Genomic DNA, 24,388 nt, shown 5'->3' on the forward strand with positions numbered 1-24,388 from the left:
GTGGAAAGATTTTGCTTGTACCGTGGGTCCAGGAGAGTGAATACCCAGTAATCGGTGCTGGAATAAATTCTTTGAACGCGAGGGTCACGGGATAGGCAGCCTAGCATGAAATCTGCCATATGCGCCAGAGTACCAACGCGTAAGAATTCACTCCCCTCACTGGCCTGACTGTCCATTTCCTCCTCCTCCAACTCCTCCAACTACTCTTCTTCTGCCCATACACGCTGAGCAGTGAAGGACTCAACAATGGTCCCCTCTTGTGTCTCGCCAACATTCTCCTCCTCTTCCTCCTCATCCTCCTCCACCTCCACCTCCTCCGATATGCGCTGAGAAACAGACCTAAGGGTGCTTTGGCTATCAACAAGGGAATCTTCTTCCCCCGTCTCTTGTGACGAGCGCAAAGCTTCCGACTTCATGCTGATCAGAGAGTTTTTCAACAGGCCAAGCAGCGGGATGGTGAGGCTGATGATGGCGGCATCGCCACTGACCATCTGTGTTGACTCCTCGAAGTTACTCAGCACCTGACAGATATCAGACATCCACGTCCACTCCTCATTGTAGACTTGAGGAAGCTGACTGACCTGACTACCAGTTCTGGTGGAAGTTGACATCTGGCAGTCTACAATCGCTCTGCGCTGCTGGTAAACTCTGGATAACATGGTTAATGTTGAATTCCACCTCGTGGACACTTCGCACAACAGTCGGTGAGCGGGCAGTTGGAGGCGGCGCTGCGCTGCCCTGAGAGTGGCAGCATCTGTGCTGGACTTCCTGAAATGCGCACAGATGCGGCGCACCTTCGTGAGCAAATCAGACAGATTGGGGTATGTCTTGAGGAAACGCTGAACTATCAGATTTAACACATGGGCCAGGCAGGGCACATGTGTCAGTCTGCCGAGTTGCAGAGCCGCCACCAGGTTACGGCCGTTGTCACACACAACCATGCCTGGCTTCAGGTTCAGCGGTGCCAGCCACAGATCAGTCTGCGCCGTGATGCCCTGTAATAGCTCTTGGGCGGTGTGCCTTTTATCGCCTAGGCTCAGCAGTTTGAGCACCGCCTGCTGTCGCTTAGCGACGGCACTGCTGCTGTGCCTAGAGCTAGCGACTGATGGCGCCATGCCCACGGATGGTAGTTCGGAGGAGGAGGTGGAGGAGGGGTGGGAGGAGGAGGAGGCATAGTAGGCCTGAAAGACCTGGTCCGAGGTAGGCCCCGCAATCCTCGGCGTCGGCAGTATATGACCAGCCGCAGGGTCAGACTCGGTCCCAGCCTCCACCAAGTTAACCCAATGTGCCGTCATCGATATATAGTGGCCCTGCCCGGCAGCACTCGTCCACGTGTCCGTGGTCAGGTGGACCTTGTCAGAAACGGCGTTGGTCAGGGCACGGATGATGTTGTCTGACACGTGCTGGTGCAGGGCTGGGACGGCACATCGGGAAAAGTAGTGGCGGCTGGGGACCGAATACCGAGGGGCGGCCGCCGCCATGAGGTTGCGAAAGGCCTCGGTCTCTACTAGCCTATAGGGCAGCATCTCCAGGCTAAGCAATCTGGAGATGTGGACATTAAGGGCTTGGGCGTGCGGGTGGGTTGCACTATATTTGCGTTTCCGCTCCAGCGTCTGGGGTATGGAGAGCTGAACGCTGGTGGATGCTGTGGAGGATCGTGGAGGCGACGATGGGGTTTTTGTGCCAGGGTCCTGGGCAGGGGGCTGACTATCAGCTGAAACAGGGGAAGGAGCAGTGATGTGCACGGCCGGAGGTGAACGGGCTTGGTGCCACTGAGTGGGGTGTTTAGCATTCATATGCCTGCGCATACTGGTGGTAGTTAAGCTAGTAGTGGTGGAACCCCTGCTGATCCTGGTTTGGCAAAGGTTGCACACCACAGTCCGTCGGTCATCCGGTGTTTCCTTAAAGAACCTCCAGACTTCTGAAAATCTAGCCCTCGCCGCGGGAGCCCTCGCCACGGGAGCTTCACTACGTGACACATTTGGCGCTGATGCACCTGCTCTGGCCCTGCCTCTCCGTCTGGCCCCACCACTGCCTCTTCCAACCTGTTCTGGTCGAGGACTCTCCTCCGTCTCAGAAGCACTGTGTTCAGCCGGCCTCTCAACCCAGCTTGGGTCTGTCACCTCATCATCCTCCGATCCCTCAGTCTGCTCCCCCCTCGGACTTCCTGCCCTGACAACAACTTCACCACTGTCTGACAACCGTGTCTCCTCATCGTCGGACACCTCTTTACACACTTCTTCCACTACGTCAAGAAGGTCATCATCACCCACAGACTGCGACTGGTGGAAAACCTGGGCATCGGAAAATTGCTCAGCAGCAACCGGACAAGTGGTTTGTGACTGTGGGAAGGGTCCAGAAAACAGTTCCTCAGAGTATGCCAGTTCAAATGCCAAATTTTCCTGGGAGGGGGCAGACTGGGGGGGAGGAGGCTGAGGTGCAGGTTCTGGAGGAGTGCCGATTTCGGTGACATGGGTGGACTGCGTGGAAGACTGACTGGTGGACAAATTGCTCGAAGCATTGTCGGCAATCCACGACATCACCTGTTCGCACTGTTCTGGCCTCAACAGTGCTCTACCACGAGTCCCAGTAACTTCAGACATGAACCTAGGGAGTGTAGCTCTGCGGCGTTCCCCTGCTCCCTCATCAGCAGGTGGTGTCTCACCCCGCCCAGGACCACGGCCTCTGACCCCTGCAGTAGTTGGACGCCCACGTCCCCGCCCTCGTCCTCTACCCCTAGCCCTCGGGTTAAACATTTTGAAAATGAAAGTTATAACTTTATTTTTTTTTTTACTTTTTTTTGTGTTTTTTTGTGTTTTTTAGTTTTTTTTTGTGTTTTTTAGTTTTTAAAACCAAACAATGCTATCCTATTGCTATGGCTATTTTCTAGCCAAGTATGAAAGCACACTGCTATGCCAGATGAGATGACACTGAGTTATGAAAAAATAAACGTAAAATAAAAAGGAAATGGCAGACTGTGCCTAATTGAAATCCAACCCCTAATAAATTTTCCCACTTCGGTCTTTGCGATGGATATGTGCGTCACTAAGCGCTAAACACAGCGGTCGCAAGTCTCACTCCAAATTCCTGACAATTTGCTAGTATATGCACTGCAGCAAGGACAGCCACCAGCAGATCAACCAGAAATAAAATATATATAACGCTATTGTAGGCGTAAGTAAGCCGTTTGGATTCTCCTATGGCTATTTTCTAGCCAAGTATGAAAGCACACTGCTATGCAAGATGAGATGACGCTGAGTTATTAAAAAAATAAACGTAAAATAAAAAGTAAATGGCAGACTGTGCCTAATTGAAATCAAACCCCTAATAAATTTTCCCACTTTGGTGTTTGAGATGGATATGTGCGTCACTAAGAGCTAAACACAACGGTAGCAAGTCCCCTGCAAATTCCTCACAATATGGTACTAGCTGCACTACTAGTGCCAGCAAGCCAAGCCACAAGCAAACAAAAAAAAAAAAAGTATAACGTTATTGTAGCCCTAAGAAGGGTTGTTGGGTTCTTGTAGAATCACTCCTGCCTAACACTATTCTAATAGAACACCCTAACGCTTTCCCTGACCAGCAGCAGCTCTCTCCCTAGCGGCATCCAGACACAGAATGATCCGAGCAGCGCGGGCAGCGGCTAGTCTATCCCAGGGTCACCTGATCTGGCCAGCCAACCACTGCTATCGACGTGTAAGGGTACCACGTCATGCTGGGTGGAGTGAAGAGTCTCCTGACTTGTGATTGGCTCTGTTTCTGGCCGCCAAAAAGCAAAACGGCGGGAGCTGCCATTTTCTCGAGCGGGCGAAGTATTCGTCCGAGCAACGAGCAGTTTCGAGTACGCTAATGCTCGAACGAGCATCAAGCTCGGACGAGTATGTTCGCTCATCTCTAAAGAGGTGCTATCCCAGACTTGTGGAGTAGCCTTTCAGGGCAGTGGGTTCAAAGCTACTCATAAGGCAACTCTGCGATCCCTCCCTACCTGCACGTCCTCGGGGCGCTCCTCACACTTCTGTAGCGCTGTCGGGTCCTTCGGAGCTCTGCACGTGTACAGTCGCTCAGGCTTCAGAGCTGACAGGCGCACCGCTATGAGCGTGTGCTCTGAACCTGTACTACTGTACATACGCCGAGCTCTAAAGGACCCTGGAGCGCTATAGAAGTGTAAGGAGCGCTGAGGATGTGAAGGTAGGGAGGGATCACAGAGGCGCCATAGGAGTAGCTCTGCTCCCACTGCCCTGAGAGGCTTATATAGCAGCTGTTCACCATCTAGTGTTACTATTCATGTCCTGCAGCCGTCACACCTGAAGAATGAGAATAATAATGAAAAATAATAATAATGAGGGGAGCTGCATGTTGTATGTTTGCACCAAGCAGGGCTAAAACAGCTTGTACAGGTATTTAAGAAGTGTCTTCGCTGGGATTGCGTCACACGCGACCCGTTTGTGGCGCAGCTGCGCTGCTTCCAGGTGACACATATTAGGGGGCGTGCTGTCGAACGGTCCAACTGATTCAGACTGAGCGCTGTATGTAACTTGTCGTGCGCCCTATGTTAAAGATGCACCACAAAAAAGATGGTGAACTCAGACCTGAGCGGGGAAGCGACACATGCAGGATATCGGGCACACAATTTTAGTGACTCCCCGCACTACAGAGGGAATTGTAGAAGCTTGAGGAATGGGCAGAGAAATAATTGATGATGTTTAATGTAGATAAATGTAAAGTTATGCACTTGGGCCGTGGAAACATAAAGTACAATTATGTTCTAAACAGTCAATTACTTGGTAAAACTGGAGCTGAAAAGACTTGGGGGTATTGGTGGATGGTAAACTTAATTTTAGTGACCAGAGCCAGGCGGCTGCTGCTAAAGCAAATACAATAATGGGATGTATCAAGAGAGGAATAGATTCTCATGATAAAGACATAATTTTGCCCTTATACAAATCCCTGGTTAGACCACACATGGAATATTGTGTACAGTTTGGGCCCCGGTGTATAAAAAGGACATAGTAGAACTGGAATGTGTGCAGAGGAGAGCAACCAAGACTAATAGGGGAATGGGGGGATTAGAATACAATGACAGATTACAAAATTTGGGATTATTCAGTTTAGAAAAAAGACGACTGAGGGGAGACCTCATTACAATGTACAAATATCTGAACGGACAGCACAAGGATCTCTCCAAAGATCTTTTTATACCTAGGTCTGTGACCAGGACAAGGGGGCATCCTCTACGCCTAGAGGAGAGGCGATTCTACCATCAACATAGACAGAGGGCATCCTCTACACCTAGAGAAGAGGAGGTTCTACCATCACCATAGAAAGGGGCATCCTCTACACCTAGAGGAGAGGAGGTTCTACCATCACCATAGACAGGGGGCATCCTCTACACCTAGAGGAGAGGAGGTTCTACCATCACCATAGACAGGGGGCATCCTCTACACCTAGAGAAGAGGAGGTTCTACCATCACCATAGACAGGGGGCATCCTCTACACCTAGAGGAGAGGCGGCTCTACCATCACCATAGAAAGGGGACATCCTCTACACCTAGAGGAGAGGCGGCTCTACCATCACCATAGACAGGGGGCATCCTCTACACCTAGAGAAGAGGAGGTTCTACCATCACCATAGACAGGGGGCATCCTCTACACCTAGAGGAGAGGAGGTTCTACCATCACCATAGACAGGGGGCATCCTCTACACCTAGAGGAGAGAAGATTATACCATCACCATAGACAGGGGGCATCCTCTGCACCTAGAGGAGAGGAGGTTCTACCATCATCATAGACAGGGGGCATCCTCTACACCTAGAGGAGAGGAGATTCTACCATCACCATAGACCGGGGGCATCCTCTACACCTAGAGGAGAGGAGGTTCTACCATCACCATAGACAGGGGGCATCCTCTACACCTAGAGGAGAGGAGGTTCTACCATCACCATAGACAGGAGGCATCCTCTACACCTAGAGGAGAGGAGGTTCTACCATCACCATAGACAGGGGCATCCTCTACACCTAGAGGAGAGGTGGTTCTACCATCAACATAGACAGGGGGCATCCTCTACAACTAGAGGAGAGGAGGTTCTACCATCACCATAGACAGGAGGCATCCTCTACACTTAGAGGAGAGGAGGTTCTACCATCATCATAGACAGGGGGCATCCTCTACACCTAGAGGAGAGAAGGTTCTACCATCAGCATAGACAGAGGGTATCCTATACACCTAGAGGAGAGAAGGTTCTACTATCACCATAGACAGGGGACATCATCTACACCTAGAGGAGAGGAGGTTCTACCATCATCATAGACAGGGAGCATCCTCTACACCTAGAGGAGAGGTGGTTCTACCATCACCATAGACAGGGGGTATCCTCTACACCTAGAGGAGAGGAGGTTCTACCATCACCAAAGACATCCTCTACACCTAGAGGAGAGGGGGACCTACCATCACCATAGACAGGGGGCATCCTCTACACCTAGAGAAGAGGAGGTTCTACCATCACCATAGACAGGGGGAATCCTCTACACCTAGAGGAGAGGAGGTTCTACCATCACCATAGACAGTGGACATCCTATACACCTAGAGGAGAGGAGATTATACCATCACCATAGACAGGGGACATCCTCTGCACCTAGAGGAGAGGAGGTTCTAACATCATCATAGACAGGGGGCATCCTCTACACCTAGAGGAGAGGAGATTCTACCATCACCATAGACCGGGGGCATCCTCTACACCTAGAGGAGAGGAGGTTCTACCATCACCATAGACAGGGGCATCCTCTACACCTAGAGGGGAGGTGGTTCTACCATCATCATAGACAGGGGGCATCCTCTACAACTAGAGGAGAGGAGGTTCTACCATCACCATAGACAGGGGGCATCCTCTACACTTAGAGGAGAGGAGGTTCTACCATCATCATAGACAGGGAGCATCCTCTACACCTAAAGGAGAGAAGGTTCTACCATCAGCATAGACAGGGGGTATCCTATACACCTAGAGGAGAGGAGGTTCTACCATCACCATAGACAGGGGACATCATCTACACGTAGAGGAGAGGAGGTTCTACCATCAGCATAGACAGGGGGTATCCTCTACACCTAGAGGAGAGGAGGTTCTACCATCACCATAGACAGGGGACATCATCTACACGTAGAGGAGAGGAGGTTCTACCATCATCATAGACAGGGAGCATCCTCTACACCTAGAGGAGAGGTGGTTCTACCATCACCATAGACAGGGGGCATCCTCTACACCTAGAGGAGAGGAGGTTCTACCATCACCATAGACATCCTCTACACCTAGAGGAGAGGGGGACCTACCATTACCATAGACAGGGGGCATCCTCTACACCTAGAGAAGAGGAGGTTCTACCATCACCATAGACAGGGGGCATCCTCTACACCTAGAGGAGAGGAGGTTCTACCATCACCATAGACAGGGGACATCCTATACACCTAGAGGAGAGGAGATTATACCATCACCATAGACAGGGGACATCCTCTGCACCTAGAGGAGAGGAGGTTCTACCATCATCATAGACAGGGGGCATCCTCTACACCTAGAGGAGAGGAGATTCTACCATCACCATAGACCGGGGGCATCCTCTACACCTAGAGGAGAGGAGGTTCTACCATCACCATAGACAGGGGCATCCTCTACACCTATAGGAGAGGTGGTTCTACCATCATCATAGACAGGGGGCATCCTCTACAACTAGAGGAGAGGAGGTTCTACCATCACCATAGACAGGGGGCATCCTCTACACTTAGAGGAGAGGAGGTTCTACCATCATCATAGACAGGGAGCATCCTCTACACCTAGAGGATAGAAGGTTCTACCATCAGCATAGACAGGGGGTATCCTCTACACCTAGAGGAGAGGAGGTTCTACCATCACCATAGACAGGGGACATCATCTACACGTGGAGGAGAGGAGGTTCTACCATCATCATAGACAGGGAGCATCCTCTACACCTAGAGGAGAGGTGGTTCTACCATCACCATAGACAGGGGGCATCCACTACGCCTAGAGGAGAGGAGGTTCTACCATCACCATAGACAGGAGGCATCTTCTACACCTAGAGGAGAGGAGGTTCTACCATCACCATAGACAGGAGGCATCCTCTACACCTAGAGGAGAGGAGGTTCTACCATCACCATAGACAGGGGACATCCTCTACACCTAGAGGATAGGAGGTTCTACCATCACCATAGACAGGGGGTATCCTCTACGCCTAGAGGAGAGGAGGTTCTACCATCACCATAGACATCCTCTACACCTAGAGGAGAGGGGGACCTACCATGACCATAGACAGGAGGCATCCTCTACACCTAGAGGAGAAGAGATTCTACCATCACCATAGACAGGGGGCATCCTCTTCACCTAGTGGAGAGGAGGTTCTACCATCATCATAGTCAGGGGCATCCTCTACACCTAGAGGAGAGGAGGTTCTACCATCACCATAGACAGGGGACATCCTCTACACCTAGAGGATAGGAGGTTCTACCATCAACATAGACAGGGGGTATCCTCTACGCCTAGAGGAGAGGAGGTTCTACCATCACCATAGACATCCTCTACACCTAGAGGAGAGGGGGACCTACCATCACCATAGACAGGAGGCATCCTCTCCACCTAGAGGAGAGGAGGTTCTACCATCACCATAGACAGGGGCATCCTCTACACCTAGAGGAGAGGAGGTTCTACCATCACCATAGACAGGGGGCATCCTCTACACCTAGAGGAGAGGAGGTTCTACCATCATCATAGACAGGGAGCATCCTCTACACCTAGAGGAGAGGTGGTTCTACCATCAGCATAGACAGGGGGCATCCTCTACACCTAGAGGAGAGGAGGTTCTACGATCACTATAGACATCCTCTACACCTAGAGGAGAGGGGGACCTACCATCACCATAGACAGGAGGCATCCTCTACACTTAGAGGAGAGGAGGTTCTGCCATCACCATAGACAGGGGACATCATCTACACCTAGAGGAGAGGAGGTTCTACCATCACCATAGACATCCTCTACACCTAGAGGAGAGGGGGACCTACCATCACCATAGACAGGGGGCATCCTCTACACCTAGAGGATAGGAGGTTCTACCATCACCATAGACAGGGGGCTCCTCTACACCTGGAGGAGAGGAGGTTCCACCATCACCATAGACAAGGGGCTCCTCTACACCTAGAGGAGAGGAGGTTCTACCATCACCATAGACAGGGGGCATCCTCTACACCTAGAGGAGAGGAGGTTCTACCATCACCATAGACAGGGGGCATCCTCTATACCTAGAGGAGAGGAGGTTCTACCATCACCATAGACAGGGGGCATCCTCTATACCTAGAGGAGAGGAGGTTCTACCATCACCATAGACAGGGGACATCCTCTACACCTAGAGGAGAAGAGGTTCTACCATCACCATAGACAGGAGGCATCCTCTACACCTAGAGGAGAGGAGGTTCTACCATTACCATAGACAGGGAGCATCCTCTACACCTAGAGGAGAGGAGGTTCTACCATCACCATAGACAGGGGAATCCTCTACACCTAGAGAAGAGGTTCTACCATCACCATAGACAGGAGGCATCCTCTACACCTAGAGGAGAGGAGGTTCTACCATCACCATAGACAGGGGGCATCTTCTACACCTAGAGGAAAGGAGGTTCTACCATCACCATAGACAGGGGGCATCCTCTACACCTAGAGGAGAGGAGGTTCTACCATCATCATAGACAGGGAGCATCCTCTACACCTAGAGGAGAGGAGGTTCTACCATCACCATAGACAGGGGACATCATCTACACCTAAAGGAGAGGAGGTTCTACCATCATCATAGACAGGGAGCATCCTCTACACCTAGAGGAGAGGTGGTTCTACCATCAGCATAGACAGGGGGCATCCTCTACACCTAGAGGAGAGGAGGTTCTGCCATCACTATAGACATCCTCTACACCTAGAGGAGAGGGGGATCTACCATCACCATAGACAGGGGGCATCCTCTACACCTAGAGGATAGGAGGTTCTACCATCACCATAGACAGGGGGCATCCTCTACACCTAGAGGAGAGGAGGTTCTACCATCACCATAGACAGGGGGCATACTCTATACCTAGAGGAGAGGAGGTTCTACCATCACCATAGACATGGGAAAATCCTCTACACCTAGAGGAGAAGAGGTTCTACCATCACCATAGACAGGAGGCATCCTCTACACCTAGAGGAGAGGAGGTTCTACCATCACCATAGACAGGGGGCATCCTCTACACCTAGAGGAGAGGAGGTTCTACCATCACCATAGACAGGGGCATCCTCTACACATAGAGGAGAAGTGGTTCTACTATCACCATAGACAGGAGGCATCCTCTACACCTAGAGGAGAAGAGGTTCTACCATCACCATAGACAGGAGGCATCCTCTACACCTAGAGAGAGGAGGTTCTACCATCACCATAGACAGGGGGCATCCTCTACACCTAGAGGAGAGGAGGTTCTACCATCATCATAGACAGGGAGCATCCTCTACACCTAGAGGAGAGGAGGTTCTACCATCACCATAGACAGGGGACATCATCTACACCTAGAGGAGAGGAGGTTCTACCATTGCTATAGACAGGGGGCATCCTCTACACCTAGAGGAGAGGAGGTTCTACCATCATCATAGACAGGGGGCATCCTCTACACCTAGAGGAGAGGAGGTTCTACCATCATCATAGACAGGGAGCATCCTCTACACCTAGAGGAGAGGTGGTTCTACCATCAGCATAGACAGGGGGCATCCTCTACACCTAGAGGAGAGGAGGTTCTGCCATCACTATAGACATCCTCTACACCTAGAGGAGAGGGGGACCTACCATCACCATAGACAGGAGGCATCCTCTACACCTAGAGGAGAGGAGGTTCTGCCATCACCATAGACAGGGGATATCATCTACACCTAGAGGAGAGGAGGTTCTACCATCACCATAGACAGGGGGCATCCTCTACACCTAGAGGAGAGGAGGTTCTACCATCACCATAGACAGGGGGCATCCTCTACACCTAGAGGAGAGGAGGTTCTACCATCACCATAGACAGGGGCATCCTCTACACCTAGAGGAGAAGAGGTTCTACCATCACCATAGACAGGAGGCATCCTCTACACCTAGAGGAGATGATGTTCTACCATCACCATAGACAGGAGGCATCCTCTACACCTAGAGGAGAGGAGGTTCTACCATCACCATAGACAGGGGGCATCCTCTACACCTAGAGGAGAGGAGGTTCTACCATCACCATAGACAGGGGGCATCCTCTACACCTAGAGGAAAGGAGGTTCTATCATCACCATAGACAGGGGACATCCTCTGCACCTAGAGGAGGCTCTACCATCACCATAGACAGGAGGCATCCTCTACACCTAGAGGAGAGGAGGTTCTACCATCACCATAGACAGGGGGCATCCTCTACACCTAGAGGAGAGGAGGTTCTACCATCACCATAGACACGGGGCATCCTCTACACCTAGAGGAGAGGAGGTTCTACCATCACCATAGACAGGAGGCATCCTCTACACCTAGAGGAGATGAGGTTCTACCATCACCATAGACAGGAGGCATCCTCTACACCTAGAGGAGAGGAGGTTCTACCATCACCATCGATAGGGGGCATCCTCTACACCTAGAGGAGAGGAGGTTCTACCATCACCATAGACAGGGGGCATCCTCTACACCTAGAGGAGAGGAGGTTCTACCATCACCATAGACACGGGGCATCCTCTACACCTAGAGGAGAGGAGGTTCTATCATCACCATAGACAGGGGGCATCCTCTACACCTGGAGGAGAGGAGGATCTACCATCACCATAGACAGGGGGCATCCTCTACACCTAGAGGAGAGGAGGTTCTACCATCACCATAGACAGGGGGCATCCTCTACACCTAGAGGAGAGGAGGTTCTACCATCACCATAGACAGGGGGCATCCTCTACACCTAGAGGAGAGGAGGCTCTACCATCACCATAGACAGGGGGCATCCTCTACACCTAGAGGAGAGGAGGTTCTACCATCACCATAGACAAAGGTTCTTTACTGTACGCGCAGTGAGACTGTGGAACTCTCTGCCGCAGGAGGTTTTTATGGCGGACTCTATGTACATGTACAGGAGGTTTTTATGGCGGACTCTATGTACATGTGGAGAGGCCTGGATGCCTTTCTGGAGAGAAAAAATATCATGGGTTATGGGGATAAAACATTTATTTAATTCTTAAAGGTTGGATTTGATGGACTTGCGTCTTTTCCCGGCCTTACTATATGACAATCATAGATCTTCCTTCTTTATTCCTGGGTTTGCTTCCTGCAACCTAGAAGCCTCAGTAATATATACCTATAGGTGATCCCATAACCCCCCCCCTTCTCCCCCCACAGCCCTGAACTCAATCAGCAAACAGAGCAAAGTACAGGACGGGGAGATGTCCAGCTTTCCGGAGCTCTGAGCGGCCTCCACATCTGCAGGTAAGAGATAATTGCACTGATATTAACTGCTTATTACTTTTATTGGTTACATGAATCCCACATATGTACAAAGGGAAATCAGAGCGGCGCCACGTTTTAACCCCTTAACGACCAGGCCCTTTTTTCATGTTTGAGTTTTCATTTTTCACTCAACACCTTGAGAAATCTATAACTTTTTTATTTTTCCATGTACAGAGCTGTGTGAGGGCTTGTTTTTTGCATAATAAATTGCACTTCATAGTGATGGTATTGAACATTCCCGGCCGTGTACTGGGAAGCAGGGAAAGAATTCCAAATGCAGTGAAAATGGTGGAAAAACGCATTTGCGTCATTTTCTTGTGGGCTTGGAAATTACGGCTTTCACTGTGCGCCCCAGATGACAGGTCTACTTTATTCTTTGGGTCGGTTTGGTCACAGGGATACTAAATTCATACAGGTTTTATAATGTTTTCATATATTTACCAAAATTGAAACCTCCTGTACAAAAAAATGTCTTTATTTTGTCATCTTCTGGCTTCATACTTCGGTGTACGGTGCTGTGGGTGGTCTCATTTTTTTCAATGCTACCATTGTACGGCCTTTTGATAACTTTTTATTAATTTTTTTTGCAAATCCTGACATTTTAGGACGCGGCAATACCTAACATGTTTATAATTTTTAGTGTTTATTTATATCAGTTCTAAGGAAAGGAGGGTGATTAGAATTTTTAGGTGTTTTTTAATAATTTTTTTAAACTTTTTTTAATTATATTTTTTAAAAATATTTTTAGACCCCTAGAGTACTTTAACCCTAGGTTGTCTGATGTATCCCACAATATGATGCCATACTTGTTTTTTACAGGTTGACTGAATAGTCATGTTTTTACTCGGCTTCATCCTCCTGTGGATTTCGGCGTCATGCGGCACAGAACAACGTGAGTGTTACAATGTTCTAAAGAACAAAACAGATTAAGAATAAGTAATAGGAAATTCTGGAAGAACCTACAGTATTCGTTATATTCATGATGAAATTGAAGTCCAGAATCAGGACTAAGTCTGTCATTCTTTCCCCAGTGGAAACCAGTCCATTTATGGGATTTTGGGGACACTCCCAGGTCAGTCTCAGTCTCATCCACTAAACCACACAACCTCCTCCCACCATCCAGACGTAAGAACACAGAAGAGCTTTGATATCCGCAGTGTAACCTGGGGCCAGTCCCTGACTCAAAGGGATTTTCCCATTAAAGAAAATGCTAAAATTTCAACCCCTAGTGATGTTACACAATAGAGATTTTTAACCCCTTACTTTACAATGTTACTCAGTGTTATTGCTGTCTTAGCCTTTATCACTCAGTGATGGTCGGTGTAAGATTCCAGAGTGTGAGCAGACACTTCATGATTCCTCTGCGCTGTGAGATGCTGTGTGCTGACAATGTGCTTAGATTATCAGGGTACAGGGTTATATACACTTTCATTTAGCTTCTGAACATTGTACTAGTATCTGTCACATAGGAAGAGAGATGAGACAGATCAGAGATGACGAGATCCATGAGATGGATATAACACACAATTACATTGTCAGCTCTGCTATAACAGCCATTAGATACACTATTAGCTCTGCTTTATGCCTCCCTCCTCCTCCCCTGGATACAGACCTTATCTGTCTGTAGCTTTAGTCTCCTCACGCTGCCGACAGGAAGTGTGTGTGTCTGAGCTTGTCTTGGAATGAAATGCTGTATTTTTTGTTAACAACAGTGAATTAGAGAATGTGTTATTTTGTTATCCTGAGTATATTTAAGAATCCTGTATTTGTGGGAATACCCCTTTAAGGACACCCAACTTACAGATGACCCCTAGTTACAAACAAACCTCTCTGCCCCCTGTGACCTCAGGTGAAGCTCTTGTGATGCTAGTAATTTACTAAACTTTAGTCCCAGGCTGTAATTATGAGGTGTCTGAAATGAAGCTGTTGCAGCAGGAATTTCTTTAACAAAATCTATTTGTCACAGGGACCCAAAAATACTTTGTCTGGAGTTAGAAAGTATACAGTTTCAACTTAAGAAGAATCGTATAGAATCTATCTTGTATGTAACCTGGTGATCTGTATTTCACTGCTCGCCCCATATCTTACTGCATCATGTAATAGCTGTCACTTCACTGATGTTTTCTGGTGGACTTTGCAAATTCTTTTCAGTGCAAATTGCTTGCACGGTTATTCAACCAGGGTCGGGTTTTTGTCATATGCGACCGTTTTATGGTGCAGCTGCAATAGCCACCATGCAACACGAATATCTGCCCAGAAGGGGGCGTTCCGGTGCTCAGTCGGACCGTGCACCACATTTAGCAAGCAAAGTTCGACAGAAATGTGTTGCACCCATGTTATGGGTTCACCAAAGTAGTGGTGCACTCTGTCGGGGCAGTGCAGGGGGCGCCAGTTTCATGAAGAACATGCACCAGTAATCCTGAATCTGGCGCCCCCTGCACACTACTTAGGTAACTGCACATAGTATAGACTGCACTGTTCTTAGTAAATGAGCTCCATTGTCTTCTCCTGTCCCAAATCCCCACCTATGAGTAGAGTTTTATTAGTATATTTATCGCTTCTGATGCCGACATCCAGCTGCTTCCCCTATATTTGTCCCAGGAGAAGAAAGTCTTTGTTCTGCGCTCTCTTGTATCACCTGTAGTTACCCTGTCATATTACAGATATCCATCTCTTTATTTTGTTTTACATTTACAGTCCAGAATGTTGCGCTTCGAGGCCGTGCCACACATTCTACAAATTTCGGAGGGTTAAGTTCTGCTATCAATGCCATAGACGGAAATGTGGATCCTTTCTACCCCCGCGGATCATGTTTTTCCTCTCAGTCTGAGCCTTCTCCCTGGTGGAGATTGGATTTACTGGAAACTTATAGAATATCACATATAACAATCACCAACCGAGGCGACTGCTGCGCGGATTACATCAACGGGGCCGAAATTCTCATTGGAGACTCGCTGGCCAATAATGGCAATAACAACCAAAGGTAAAAGTCAGTGCTAAAACATGGAGGTAATTGGCTTTGCAGCCTCAATAACTTATATTATTTTCAGTGGAGAAGACCCTGTGCTATGGTAGAGCTCAACGTTCTTTTTTTTTTTTTTTTTTTTTTTTTTATTTATTTAAATTTTTCTTATTAAATACAAACATACACAATTTTTCTTTTTAAATACACACATAGAGACCAAAACCAATTATATAATGATGGGTAACAATCATCACAGTAGTGTTGGAAATTTCCTGTAAAAGCCTATACACAGCAGTTATTGAAACAGTTTGGAGCAACCTCATTGTATGGGGTAACGTTTAATTAACAATGAAATTTGGTTTGCTTTCTTTAAAATTAAGAAGTAGACACACTAGTGTATACTAAGATTTTATAATTAACGTACTCCCCTAGTATCTTATAATGTTATAAATACATCTAAAGCCATAATATGAGGTTGCTCCTCTATCCTTAAACCCTTCATTGCCCATCCACCTTTTATGTCCCCCCCCCTTCCCACTCCCCGGGGAAAATCGTAATGTACAAACAGCGCGAGCAACCAGGATGAAGAGAAAAAAAAAAAAAAAAAAAGACAATCTTAGATGGTAATTGATATTCATCACATTGATACAAGGGATTTCCTATGAAACCTATACTCAACAATTCGTAAAAACATTTTGAAACAACATCCTTATGTAGGACGTCATTTAGTAGTCCCTCGTAATAAATTGATCTCTTAAACATGGAGGAGTAAGCTCCGGAGTACATTCAATAATTTGGAGTGGGATTACTAATGCGGTTTTATCCGACTCTGGGACATAATGTAAAGTTGTTCCGCTGTCTGTGTAGCCTTCATTACCTCTAACACCTTTAGTATTTCCCCCTACCCAGCCCCCCAGACCGCCCCCCGCCCTCTGCCTGGGTAAAAAAAAAAAAAAAAAAAAAAAAAAAAAAAAGGAAGGGAGAAAAGGTTCATTCCATTGTTCCCCATAACTCCTCCCATTGTGCTAACTGATTTCGATTTCCAAAATATATTTTTTCATACGTCTTTATCTTCTGTGTCAGGTCCTCCCATTGTTTAAATGTCGGTGTGTGCGCCTTCATCCAGTTTCTCGCCAACAAGACTTTAGCCGTGAGAGACATTCTACAAATAATAGTTTTTTGTTTCTTAGATATCCCACCCCTGCGCACATTTTGTAATTCGTTCAAAATTAATACCTTGGCAGAGAAGGGAATTTGAAACCCCAGTTGAGCCTCAATCTTTGCATGTATTCTTTGCCAGAAAGATTTAATATCAGGGCAGCTCCAACTCAAATGTGAAAAGTCTGCTTTAATACATTCGCAACGAGGGCACCTATCATCTCTATACAATTTCATTTTTTTGAGTAACAGTGGAGTATAGTATATCCTGTGTATAAAATTAAATTGAATCATTCTATAGTTCATATTAAGTGAACAGAAAGCTGAGTTCCGATAGACCTCACACCATTGACCCTGTGAAAGACATATCCCATCTGAATCCCAGTGGGAGATAGCCTTAAATTTTACATCCTTTGTGTGTTCTCTAAGTAAAAGATTATATATTTGTGAAACTGTCATTCTTCCTTGCCAATTAAAAAAAAAGTGATCTATCAGTGTATTATTGTGCACAAATAGTAATTTTTTTTCCTGTGTCTTATTAAATGCATCTTTCACCTGTAAGTAGTGGAAATACATATTCCTTCCTAACCCGTGAATTCTTTCTATGTCCTTATAAGTCATTAATATGCCATCCTGAAATAAATGACATACCCTAGTTATACCTAGTGCTATCCACACCTCAACATCCACCATTTTCCAAAATTCTTTCAGGTTTGTGTTGTACCACAAAGGGGAGACCTGTAAAGCACCCCTCTCTTCGCCCATCTTCTTCAGGAATTTCCAACTCTCATTTATTAGTCTGCAAGCGGGAAGATGTTTTAGTCCGCCCTTCGCCAGTTGGCCAGATTCACAGATCTCCCAGAAGGACATATTGCCCTTAGTCTTACCCTGTAATTGTGGAACCAACCCTGAATTGTGCCATTTTGATAGAAAGCAGACCTTAGCTGCCAAAAAGTATAATTTAAAGTTGGGGATTGCCAGTCCACCTTCTCTTAGACTTTTGTATAGGTAACAAATTTTAATTCGTACACGTTTCCTCCCCCAAATCAACTCGTTACAGAGCCTTTCAATAAGTTTAAAAAGCTTTTCGTCCACCCACACCGGAGATGCCGAAAGGGCATATAACAATTGTGGGAGAATTATCATTTTTAATAGGCCTATTCTGTCAGCCCTGGTAAGAGGCAATTTAACCCAGGTGGAAATTTTTGACCGAATTTTCGCTATCAGTGGTCGAATATTTAGCTCAACATATCTCCTGACGTCCTTGGAGATCGAAAGTCCCAGATACTCCATGGTTGCATGTGGTTCCAGTACTTGAAGGCTACTAAAGCCTACAGTGGGAATCTCATCTATTGGAAGCAACACTGTTTTATTCCAATTGATTTCTAGACCAGAGTAAAACCCATAGTCTCGAATCAATTGAATCGCTTTTGGGATAGATACAGCCGAGTTACCCACAGATAACAATACGTCATCGGCGTATAATAGTATTTTGTCGGAGCCTCCCATACAACCACATCCAAGAATATCCGGATCCCCTCTTATCATGGACGCCAAAGGTTCAATGAAGAGGTTGAACAATAGTGGAGATAAGGGGCATCCCTGCCGAGTGCCCCTTTCCAATGAAAATTTCTCTGAGACCGAGTCGTTGGTAAGGACCCTGGCCATCGGGTTTTTATATAATAACTTAACCCAAGACAAAAATCCTTCCCCAAAACCAAACCTTCTCATAGCAGCCCAAAGGAAGGGCCACTCCACCCTGTCAAACGCTTTAGCCGCGTCTAGGGACAGGATGGAGCGACCCCCCACATCCGCCCCGAGCTGCATACCCAGAAACAACCTATCCAAATTGTCTCTAATATTGCGGCCCGGCATGAATCCTGCCTGGTCTGGGTGGATAAGGTCTTGAACAACCCCCCGTAGTCTCAACGATAGTGTTTTAGCCAGGATTTTCACGGCCGTATTTAACAAAGAGATCGGCCGATATGATTCTCTTTCTAAGATGTTTTTTCCTTTTTTGGGAATAAGGACAATTAATGCCTCCATCATTGAATCTGGGAGGTTTCCCTTCACAAAACTAGCGTTAAAGACTTCCAATAGTAGAGGAAGCAGGATATTACCGTACCTTCTATAAACTTCGAACGGTAGACCGTCGGACCCTGGACTCGTATTCCCTGAGATAGTAGTGAGGGTTGTTGTAATTTCTTCCAGAGTCAGAGGTTGGTTTAACAATTGTCTCTGAGCGACCGATAGCTGGGGAAGGATAACTCTGGATAAATACTGGTCTAGCTCAAAACAATCAATTTTTAAGTCTGTGGAATATAGAGTCGAAAAGAACTCCACAAAAGCTGTATTAATTTCCTGTGGGGACTCCACTACCTCCCCCCTCTGGTCCATTATTTGATGGATGTATTGGCTGTCTTTTTGGTTACGGACTACTGTGGCCAAAAATTTTCCTGGCCTACCCGACTCACAAAAATATTTCTGACCTTGGAAGAAGGCCTTCTGTTGTACCTTTTCCCTCATATACTCTTCATATTCTACTTTAGACATTTGTAGCCTCTTAAGTTGGGCTTCTAGAGGAAACCTGTTGTATTCTGCTTGCGCTTTTTCCAGTGTATTCTTTAATATCTCTTCTTTGTATTGGTAGACTTTTTTTTTCCCCTTAATTTGATATTGCCACCATGCTCTCATATGGACTTTCAATGAGTCCCATACAGCTCCGATGTGGGTGGAGCCGATATTATCCCTCCAAAAGGTATTTATTTCCTCCTGTACTTCCTCATCTTTTGAAAGGAGAGAAAACCAATGTGGATTAATTTTAGGTGGTTTCCCTCTCTGGCTCTCACCCATTTCTACCTCCAGTGCCACCAGAGCGTGGTCCGAGTGACTCGCCCTCTCATATTTCATTTTTTTCATACAGAGAAGGGCCTTATCAGAGGCCAGAATAAGGTCAATTCGAGACATCACTCTGGAGGAGCTGGAGAAGCAGGAGAAGGCTTTACGATCCCCGTATTTCATTCGCCACACATCCCTTAGCCCTGTTTCTATACAAAATTTGGAGAGGGGTGAGACAGTAACCTTTGGAGCACCTTCCTTGCTGCTACTAACTCTGTCTATGGATGGATTCATGACGCAATTAAAGTCTCCACAGATCCACAAAGGGCAATTGTCTTTTTGCTCCAAAAAGGTGAACAGGGACTTCAACACCTGGGAGGAGAAAGGAGGGGGTATATACACAAAAGCTAAGACACATATCAGTCCATTCATTTTCCCATGCAAAAAAACAAATCTACCCCCGGAGTCCACTTTATGGGAGATTATTTGAAAATTTACGGCACTATGGATAAAGACACTAACACCTCTAGCATATGTAGAAAACACAGAGTGATATTCTTTAATAGCCCATTTTCTGCCAATTCTTTTCACCGTGTCAGAACTAAGATGGGTCTCAAGTAAGCACACAATCGCTGGGAGGTGTCTTTGGACAACATCAAAAACGATACGACGTTTAATCCTCTCCCCCAAACCTCTAACATTCCATGTTATAATGGATATCATTATTATTTATATATGGAAAGGGAAGGGGGAGTAGGGAAAAAGAAAAAAAAAGAGAGAAAAAAAAAAAAAAAAAAAAAAAAAAAAAAAACCAACAACCCCCAGGCAGAGGCCCAACCACCCCCAACCACCCAACCCACCCGAATTCCATCACCCAACCCACCCAAATTCCAACCCAACCCTGACACCCCCCCCCTCTACGTGTACCCAGCATTAGCTGTGGTACTCTTCTTCCCTAGCAAAACCCCAAGAGCCTGTCCTTCCCCCCAATCATGGCCATTTAATTCTGTCTGATATCAAAGAAACAACCATGTCAGTCGCCTTATAAGCCCTTTAACTCAAGCCATTTAAAGCCCTCTTCTGGAGAGGAAAAGAAAACCGTATTTCCCTGGAAAACTACACGCAATTTGGCGGGGTATATTAAGGAGTAAAGAAGGTCCTTCTCTGCTAGTTTTTTCTTAAGTTCCTTAAATTCCTTCCTTTTCATCATAGTAGCCCTAGAATAGTCAGGGTATGCGGAAATTTTTGATCCATCGTAGAATGTTTCCCCAAGGTTACGTAGCACCCTAAATACCGTATCTCTATCCTTAGAGCATAACATCTTGACTAGTATAGGTCTTGGGGGTGCACCAGGAATTGGTCTGCGGCCCGGGACCCGATGAGCCCTTTCCACTATGAATGTTGGGGGCATACTTTCTGATCCCATAGTGCCGACCAGCCAGTCCTGGATAAACTGGCCGGTGTCTTTTTGTTCAACCCCTTCAGGGAACCCTACAAAACGGATGTTGCCCCTCCTGGACCTATCTTCCAGGTCAATTATTTTAGCTTGTAGTTCTTTATTCTCAACCTCCATTTTAGATATTGTTTTTTGAAGTTTTCGTGATGCCCCTTCCATTTTGGATAGTCGCTCTCCCTGCTCTTTAGTTTGGCCCCTCATTTTGTTAAGATCATCCCTGATAGCTGAAATCTCACTTCTAGTATCAGCCATCTGTTCTTTTAACCCTTCCATTGATTCATTCGTTTTTTTAACTGCTTGGAGGATTTCTTCCCAAATGGCGGGGTTATTCTCATGTGATTCCTCACCTTCGGTCTCAAGGGGAGAATACCTTGAACCGACATCGGCCTCTTTAGCTGTTTTGGCAGTTTTCCCTGGTGGAGATTTTAAGTATTTATCTAATTTGGTGGTTACTGACTTCTCACGAGGGGAGCTGACCCCAGTTGACTTACGGGGGCCTTTGGGGGGCATTTTGGCTACAGATAATGCAAAAAAAAAAAAAAAAAAAAAAAATACGTGCCTTAAGCCAAGAGATACTGAGAATTAAGTAACTGATGGTATTTACTTTCTACCTATTGACCCCTTTAAAAAGAAACAACGTACATAAAAAAGTACATTACATTGGAAACAAGTCAGCAATATGTACATCACAACTAGAAACGTGCCATAGGTGACCCGGGTTGCACTGTACCCCAAAAGAGAACACTCTCCAATTGGCAGGAGTCTAGGCCATAGAAAGGGAAAAAAAAAAAAAAAAAAAAAAAAAAAAAAGCCAAGGGCCAAGTCGATCAGGGGCCTCTCTGCCCGCGGACACTAGCGGTGTCACACGTCCAAGTTAATATAGTCGAATGATGGAGAAAGAGTCTTTGACTCGTGGCCAACCCCGGTCTCCAAACCAGACTGGGAAAGCGATACCCGAGCGTCCGCCAGCAAGTTCAACAGGCCGGGTTTTAACAAGCCAGTGGCCTAAAATAATGTCTAGTCATCAAGTGCAAGTCCAAGGAGACAGGGCCGCACAACGCTTATTTAATAGCAGATGTTAGTACTGGGCCACACTCTAAGGATTGTAGACATAAGTGCAAAATGAAAGCAAAAGGATTGTTTTACGTTACCAAACACCTCTCCGTCCGGGTCTACGGTGTTGGCGCGCGTTCCTGTCCTCTCCTATGTGCAAAGGAGCTGCCGTTTTCGGAGTCACGTTTCGCTCCCCGGGTCCAAGTGCCTCCCTGATGCAATCCTCCTGCAGCTTTCCTTTACCCCAACAGAGGTTAGTAATCGATCGTATCGCCCTGGTGGTTTAACATCGGCAGCCAATGTACAGTTACGACAGCGACCAGTGGGCGGCGGCAAAGGGTCAGCGTCTCATTCCTCCGTGTGTCGCACGGCATCAATTGTGTCGCCCCGATGATTCACTGTGGCAACATCCAGTGATGAACAGTAACCTGGAGGAAGCCCAATCCCGGCAGCTAGAAGTCGTCAGCGCTTCATTCCTCCGTGCGTCGCACGGCGTCCACTGTGTCGCTCATATGTGTCTCTGTGGCCACCTGGAGGGATCCCAGTCGCAACAACCAACGGTCATAGGGAAACCATTCCTCCTTGTGTCGCACGGCGTCTGCTGTGTCGCCCCGATGCTCCACCGCAGCGGACTCCAGCGACGGGCAGCGACCAATGCAGCGCGGAATCGGCGTCAACCTCCTCTGTGCGCCGCACAGAGACAGACCCAGGTAGCCTGGAGGGAGCCTAATTGCGGCGGCTGGCGGTCATCGGCATGATGGGGGGGGCGGGACGGCTCCACGGAAGTGGCTTGTTACGTCATGCCACACCTGCTCCCTGAGTAAGAGGTGACTCTACCGAGCTCAACGTTCTTTCACACGTTCAGTTTTTCAGATGTGTTTTCAATGTCCAAACCAGGAGTGGGGTAAAAAAAAGAGGATAAGTAACATCTCCCGATATGTTCTACACACCTGCTTTTGGCTTCGAAAACTGTATCCGAGACACATCCGCATCCTCATAAGACAGACTCTAACATACTTTATCCAGATTAAAGCAATGCACCACCTAGAAAACTAACTCAGAATAATTAGTCAACAAAACCGGTTCTTCTGTTCCAGGAGCCCCTGTCACCTCCCCTTTGGGTGTCTCCTCACATGACCACTTCCTTCTTTAAGGATGAAGTTTGGGAAGTAGAGCAGGTGTGTCTGTAACTAGGGGGCACATTTACTTACCTGGTCCTATCACGATCCCGCGGTGCATTGTCCGACGAGGATTCGTGTCCGGCGCGATTCACTAAGGTCGTGGGTCCAATTTCCTGCAGGTGTCGCTTCTGTGCCGAGGTCCGCTGGAGTTCACCTTCTTCTTCCTGGTGCATGTGAGTGTGTGATCTTGCGACACATTTAGTTTTTTAAATTCTGCGTTTTTTCCGAATCCACCGGAAAAACGGCCACGCCCCCCAATTTCTGTCGCGTGCAAGCTGGCGCCGATGCACCAAAATCCGATTGTGTGCACCAAATTCTGTGCAAAATGGCACAAAATGGAAATATTCGGGAAAACCTGACAGAATTGCGGCCCGTGGACCCTTAGTAAATGTGCCACTATGTGTCACTTACATTTTCTTGGCTGCCTACATTTATATAGTTTAGAATCGCCCCAGGACTTCCAGCGCCCCCCCCCCAGGGTCGTTCATTTTTGTTCCTTTATATTATCCCTTGAGTGATGTATAAGACTAATCTGCTTTTTCCATAGATGTGCGACCATTACCTCCATACCATTGGCCGGGACGCAAAACTTTTTGTGCAACAACATGGAAGGCCGATATGTGAACATCATCTTACCTGGAAAAACAGGATATCTCACGTTCTGTGAAGTTCAGGTTTTTGGAGCTCGTGTTGATCAACATAACTGCAAAAATTAATCAGTTAATCGCCTAAAATAAATCCTGGTCTTGTTGGGTCCAATATTTTACTTTTACCGGCGATAGGAGGAGTCAACAAATTACAAGAACTAATAAGAAATAATTGTATTATCTTCGGCCGCCCCCGCCTGCTCTGATGGTTCTGGGACCATGGGGGTCAGTGGTCATATGTTACTAACAGTCTGTGGACCTCAACCAAAATTCTCCCATAACTCAGTTTATTCCCCTCCTATAAGAGAACAGTTTCTCATCTCCCTGGACCCCGTCTCACATGGGGGTTGTGTTGGTGGTGGGGGAAGGGTTTTGTTTTTAAACTTGGAGAAAAAAATGAATAAAGAACGAGAAGATGAATGTGTCCGGGGATCTCAGATTTATATTCCACCCTTGAATAATGTGGACTCGTTCTAATGAAACTACTTACAAGGGTAAAGTCAAAAACACTGACCTCCTACTTATCCCCATCAGTCTAGCTCCATGGTAATGGCTCCTACACTTGTAGTGATAA

General features: G+C 47.1%; 1 protein-coding gene across 1 annotated transcript; it reads left to right on the plus strand.

The window, feature by feature from the left end:
• The first annotated feature begins 12,423 nt into the window (after positions 1 to 12,423).
• On the plus strand, positions 12,424 to 24,058 carry LOC140122780 (fucolectin-like). Its single transcript, XM_072143980.1, has 4 exons — positions 12,424 to 12,495; positions 13,336 to 13,408; positions 15,214 to 15,499; positions 23,715 to 24,058. Exons 2-4 carry the CDS (start codon positions 13,351 to 13,353, stop codon positions 23,881 to 23,883), a joined length of 513 nt encoding a protein of 170 aa, XP_072000081.1. The 5' UTR covers positions 12,424 to 12,495; positions 13,336 to 13,350; the 3' UTR covers positions 23,884 to 24,058.
• The last annotated feature ends 330 nt before the right edge of the window (positions 24,059 to 24,388 follow it).

The sequence above is a fragment of the Engystomops pustulosus genome, chromosome 3, assembly GCF_040894005.1.
Source record: "Engystomops pustulosus chromosome 3, aEngPut4.maternal, whole genome shotgun sequence".
Classification (NCBI taxonomy): Eukaryota; Metazoa; Chordata; class Amphibia; order Anura; family Leptodactylidae; genus Engystomops; species Engystomops pustulosus.

Coding starts and splice junctions, on each gene's coding strand:
- LOC140122780 (XM_072143980.1), top strand. CDS start 13,351: ATGTTTTTACTCGGCTTCATCCTCCTGTGGATTTCGGCGTCATGCGGC. Junction 13,409..15,213: donor GTCATGCGGCACAGAACAAC/GTGAGTGTTACA, acceptor TTACATTTACAG/TCCAGAATGTTGCGCTTCGA. Junction 15,500..23,714: donor AATGGCAATAACAACCAAAG/GTAAAAGTCAGT, acceptor CTTTTTCCATAG/ATGTGCGACCATTACCTCCA.